The sequence below is a fragment of the Chrysochloris asiatica genome, unplaced genomic scaffold, assembly GCF_000296735.1.
Source record: "Chrysochloris asiatica unplaced genomic scaffold, ChrAsi1.0 scaffold00321, whole genome shotgun sequence".
Taxonomy (NCBI): Eukaryota; Metazoa; Chordata; class Mammalia; order Afrosoricida; family Chrysochloridae; genus Chrysochloris; species Chrysochloris asiatica.
In genome coordinates, this window is record NW_006408839.1 from 2,018,416 (window position 1) to 2,024,342 (window position 5,927).

A 5,927-nucleotide genomic window follows, 5' to 3' on the forward strand; every position below is an offset into this window, starting at 1 on the left:
GCAGCCCGATTCGTAACCACTACGCTACCAGAGCTCCTTCCTCCAATATTGCAAGTCAAGGTGGCACCTTTGTCTTCAGTTCTTTCAGCGTGAGAAATGTTCTAACCATTTTGGTTTTCTACCTCCAGTCTTTGTACATTTCATTATTATCCTGGACTGTGTCTTCTTGAGCTGCCCTTTGAAATTTTCTGTTCAGTTCCTTTACCTCCTCATTTCTTCCTTTTGCTTTAGGATCTCTAGGCTGGAAAGCAAGTTTCCAAGTCTCTCCTGACATCCGTCTTGGTCTTTTCTTTCTTTCTCATCTTCTCAGTGACCTTTTGCTTTCTTCCTGCATGAGGTTCATCCCACAACTCTTCTGGTCTTCAGTCAAAAGTAACTAATGCATCAAATCTGTTCTTGAGATGGACTCTAATTTCAGTTGTGATACAGTCAAGGTCCTATTTTGATCGCATGAATTTGTTTGAATTTTCTTCAGCTTCAGCTTGAACTCGAAAAGGAGCAATTGATGGTCTGTTCCACAGTCTTCCCTGGCCTTGTTTTGGCTGATGATATGAAGCTTTTCCAATGTCTTTCCCCACAGTCAATTAGATTCCTATGTATTCCATCTGGTGAGGTCAAGGGGGCACGCTCAGATGGAAGGGAATAGCAGTGGCTAGGAAGTTTATGGGAAGGGGTCCTTGCGGTGCAGCGGTTAAGCACTTGACTGCTATCCTTAAGTTCAACAGTTCAAAAACTATCCAGCAGCAATAGGGAGAAAAATCGTGGCAGCCTGCTTCCACAAAGCTGTAGAGTCTTGGAGACCGTATGAAGCAGTTCCACCATCTTACAGGGTCACTGTGAGTGGGAATCGGCTTGATGGCAGGTGGTGTGGTTTAGTTTGCTTGTGGAGTAGATGTTGTTGCTGCTACACATATCAGACTCATTCCTGACACTGAAGTCTTATGTTTAGGATTACAGCTCTGATCACCAACCAGCTCAGTACATCTCTTTGGGGAGGGACGGAGTTCTGTGTCTGTTGGAAGAGGATGGACATCCACCACAAATCAAACAAGTGACAGGGACCGTTGAGGTCAGTTCTGCAGTGAGAGCAGGGAAGTGAGGCGAGGTCAGGGGGGCATGGGACCCAAGGAGCCCGCACTATCATCCCCATGTGTTGAGACTTGGCTTTCACCTGCAAGCAAGGGCATCTCTGGCACAGACTTAGACTTCCCTGCCTTTCTCCACCATGTGGTGACTAGCCAGAGATCATGTGATGGTGGATACAGTCACCATCCCTGCTCATCAAAACTCTGCTTAGGGTCTCACTACACAGTTGGTTAAAAAAAAAAAAAAAAAAAAAAGGCATCAAACTCCCGTTTCCAACGATTTGTGTCAAAGATTTTCGTGATCTAGTTTAGCTTCAATACAGATGCAGCAAACAGCAAGGGTAAATCTAAACACTGGCTATTAAAAAAAGGGGGCAGCTATAAAGACATGAGGAGTCCTGGTGTGGTGCTGTGGGTTAATGCGCCAGACTGCAAAGCCATTTGAATTGCAAGGTCGATGGTTCAAACTCACCAGCTGCTCCTCGGAAACCCTATATAGGGTCGCTATGGGTCAGAACTGACTTGACTGCACTTAACAGCAACAACAAAAAATAAAGACATGAAGTGACTGGCTTACAAGTTTTCATGAGTGAACTCAATTTCAGAATGAGGGGGGTAAGGTAGAATCCCTACTGAATAGTTTCCCTCTTTCCAACATGGATCTGGAAAAAGGGGTGGGGCATGATGGGATTTTATGATTCAATTGTAAGTAATCGTGAGCAGGAATAATTGTGATTGTCACAATTATAATTGTAGATGATGTATAACTAAAAGAGGGGAGCAGTTAAACTTTCATTTCAGTAACAGACGATCCCAGGACCATCAAGAAGGGGGAGCATGAGGGCATCGTGAGATCCCTACCTAGAAAAGCAGTGATGGCAGAGGTGGTGGCAGAGGTGGTGGCCTGGAGAGACAGAGCAGCTGCGGACTCTTGGCCTAGGGACTGAGGAAGGCTGTATGCCTGAGGGTAGGAGGCTGGCTTACAGAATGTGCCCTTTGGACAGTTAAATCAGCATATATTTTTTGTTTTATATGTGTACATTAAATATTTTCTCTTTGTTCATTTGTGAATATAAGATGTATACAGGGAACCACAGGGAGGAAGCAGGGTAACTTGTTACAGGGAGGGGACTGGAATCATTGAGATGAAACAAAGTGGATTATTTGTTGAATGTAAAGCTGACGGTCTTGTTTGTAAACCTTTACTCAATTCATAATAAAAAGTTACACAACAACAACAAAACAGCAAGGGCAAGAACTGAAGCTGTGTGCATACTCAGTGTGGAACACTGTGGCAGAGTTTGTCCGTGGGTCACTCATTTCCTAGACAGATTTATGGCCCTTCACTTTGCAGGAGGAAGTCTAGACACAGAGAAGTGAAGGAACTTGCCTGGGGCCACACAGCGCACAGGGGACGCACTCAGGCTGACTGTGTGCCCTGGGCCTCAGGCTTTCTGTGACAGAGTCGGGTCCACTCACATGGACAAAGCCATCCTTTCCTAAAGCAGATGTTTTCATTGGTGTGAGTACAGAAATGCACGTCCCTCATCTCTGTCCAGGAGATCTGGTGGAGCAGCGGGTTAAGCACAAGGCCGCGTGTTCAAACCCACCAGCCTCTCAGCAGAAAGATGTGGCCGTCTGCTCCTGTAAAGATTTATAGCCTTGGAAACCCTGTGCAGGGTTGCTGTGAGTCGGAACTGACTCCATGGGATGTAACAACAACAACAAGAAACCCACGAGGGTTCTGCCCCGTCCCATAAGGGCACAATGACTTGGAACCGACTTGATGGCTGAGGGTTTGCTCTGCTTTGGGTTCTGTCCAGCTTTGCTGTTAAATGCCATCAAGTTGGTTCCAACTCACAGAGACCCTGTATAAGGCTGGTGAGTCTGAAACACTGACACTGTGGTTCAAACTGACCTATGGTCCAGTGCTTTAGCCCACAGCGCCACACCCAGGACTGGCTGGTCCAGCGTCGTGTTTTTACTGTCGAGTCGGTTCCAAGTCAGAGCGCCTCGGCATAGGATTTCCAAGGAGCAGCTGGTGGGTTTGAACCACCAACCTTGTGGTTACTAGTCTACATTAACCCACAGTGGCACACCAGGACTTGTGGGACTCCATAAACCCCACAAAAACCAAAAAAACAAAATCGAACCCAGTCACTGCTGAGTTGACTCTGAGTCATGTCGCCCCCTACATGTGTTAGGATAGAACCGTGCTCCACGGGGTTCTCAGTGACGGGTTTTCTAGGCCTTTCTCTTCAGACACCTTTGTGTGGATTGGAACCGCTCACCTTACGGTGGTCAGTTAGTGCCTTCATTATCTGCACCACCCAGGATTCCAGAGATAACGGAAGGAAAAGCTTATGTGTAGCTCAAGATGTATGCAGAATTATCTTCTGAGCAAAAGGGAATGCCACCCCGGCTGTTCCGGCTGATGACCACATTCCTGTCACTTGGGGAGTGGAGTTCACAGCCCTTCCACGCATAACTCTAAGTGTACCGTCAGAGTGGTCAACATGCTACATACACATCAGAGTGGAAACCCCCTTCAGTCTGCTGTGGGATCGAAGCCCCCCGGGAAGGACCACTCACCGTCCGTGGAGCAGCTGCTTGTGCCGTCGTTGGCACAGTAGCGCATCTCGATTCTCTGCCGGCCCACTTCCAGCAGGTTCGGGTCGGGCAGGCGGGCTTTGCAGGTGTAGCGGAACCGTTGCTCATAGTGGCCACCGTTGTCGGAGATGTTGACGGGAGTCCAAGGGGTCCAAGGTGTCGTCTTCTTCAGCTCGGGGCAAGGGTTGGTGTTGCACGGCTGGTACTCCTGGGGAGAGACCGTGGGGAGCAGGTTCATCATTGGCCTCCACACCCCAGACTGAGACAGCCCAGGAAAAAAGGCCTCGTGATCCGCTTCCTGAAACCAGTCTCGGATTATTGCTCCTGATCGTGCAGTGCTGGAAGGCGGGCCCCTGGGCGGGGGTGCTTCCTAAGGTGGCCTTGGCCCAGGCTACCTGTGTTTATACACCTTTGGGAGGTCTGGTGTGGTGCTGTAAGATAAGCACTGGATCATACAGTTGGTTTGACTGGTTCAAACCCACCAACTGCTCCTTGGAAACCTACACAGCACAGGATCGCTGTGAGTCAGAACTGACTTGAGGGCACCTGACAACAACAACACACACCAACAAGGACTGTGTTGGACTGAAAGCCTTCAAGATGTTTAAATCAAACTTACAAGTCAGATTTCAACTGCTCTAGACTTTATAATACTTAACATGTAAGAATAATAAGTCAGTTTTTATCGTATATCTAGACATTTCCCCTAGAATAAATGAATACTCGTCATCCAAATCAATGCTCTGAGGGTGCTCTTTGGTGTGGATTTTCATCTGCTTAAATGCAAGTTGAAAATCACTCTGCTGTAAATTCCAAAAATATGACATGGTGATTAACAATAAAATGTTACATCGCTTCCAAATTCAATTTTGTGTGTGTGTGTCGCAAATCTGATACACGTGGCTCATCTATCTCTTCATTTTCCGCCCTACCAACCTTTCCTCTGATCTTCACCTATGTCTAGAGTTGGAATAAACACTACAGAAGCTTATAAAAAAGGTCACTTCACTTGGATATTCATATACAAAGGTTATCTAGACTAACAAATGCAGCTACCTATGTCTGCTGCGAGAGCATTTCTTCTTCGATAAGATAAAGGCTTTTCTTATTCAAGTGCTGCACAGTAAGTAATACCCCCCCTGAAATAGTTCACGTTCTGCACAGTGGATAACATTCTGATTTATGTCCCTCTGCCAAGAATCATTACTGAGGCTGGGGAGAGTACTGGCTGCCTTTTGCTTTCATTTTTTTTCATTCCAGAGGAGAACCACCTGAAATTGGTTTCATAGAATGAACATCACACCCCATGTAGGACTGAAGTGTCTCCACACTGCCCAGTTCCCCAAAAAATACAAGTCAGTAAGGTGCACAGTCTGGGGCAGGTCAAGGAGTCTCTGTGTCTCCCCTCACACCGTGAATAGAAGACCCTGGCTTTGTTCTTTGTGAACAGTCCTCAGTATTATATGGAAGCTCCTCCTGTCAATGCCCCCCAGCCATGAAGGTTCAAATCCATATTTAGAAATAATATTCCAAACTGTCAGGAGGGTGCGATGTAGTGTTTGTGAAAATGACAGGCAGGCAGGCATGGCAAGGCATCAGAGCTTTGGACTGGTTTTCCCAGTTCACTCATGGCTGATGAAACCAAACCAAATGGACCCAAACTTGTAAATGGTGAGTGAACTGGAATGGTAACCAGAAACCAGAATGGAAGAAATTATAGGCTGGTAACCTACTAGAAACACAATCTTCTTCTTAGGAGATAAGGGCAGCGTGCCCATTGCAAACTAACCATAGCTCCTAAATGGCTGGGGCAGAAACGGTGATGACCAGCTCGAAGCAGGCAGCCAACAGTGCCGCTCTCCTCTGTCCCGCAAGAATGCACGAGCTTTGCTGGGCTCATCATGTCTCTGCCACGGCTCCCATTCCACAGCCTCCGTCTGGACTTCTTCCTGTTCAGCTTACCATTTTGATGCTCCCCAGTTTAAAAACTTTGAGTCTGTTTCAATTTTGCTTTGTCAGTCATAGCTGAAGTGATTTTCATCAGTTAACAACCCTGTCAAATTTTTATCAAAAGCTCAGATTTATATACTTAGGAGAAGGAATTCCACAGACGTCCCATCAACACGCTATGGATAGAAGCTCTCCATGAAAAGCTGCCAGGTCTGAGGGTTTCTCAGATTGCTGAGTTCATCAGTGTTCACTGCTTGGCTGTGGCTGCCCCCCCCCCCCCCC

General features: G+C 46.9%; 1 protein-coding gene across 1 annotated transcript in view; it reads right to left on the reverse strand.

Moving 5' to 3' along the window:
- The window catches only part of SEMA5A (sema domain, seven thrombospondin repeats (type 1 and type 1-like), transmembrane domain (TM) and short cytoplasmic domain, (semaphorin) 5A), a 272,757-nt gene that overhangs the window by 27,427 nt on the left and 239,403 nt on the right, over positions 1-5,927 (reverse strand). The window contains exon 15 of the mRNA XM_006875343.1: positions 3,678-3,903. Within this exon, the coding sequence (XP_006875405.1) occupies positions 3,678-3,903 (226 nt within the window). The remainder of the gene's footprint in view (positions 1-3,677; positions 3,904-5,927) is intronic.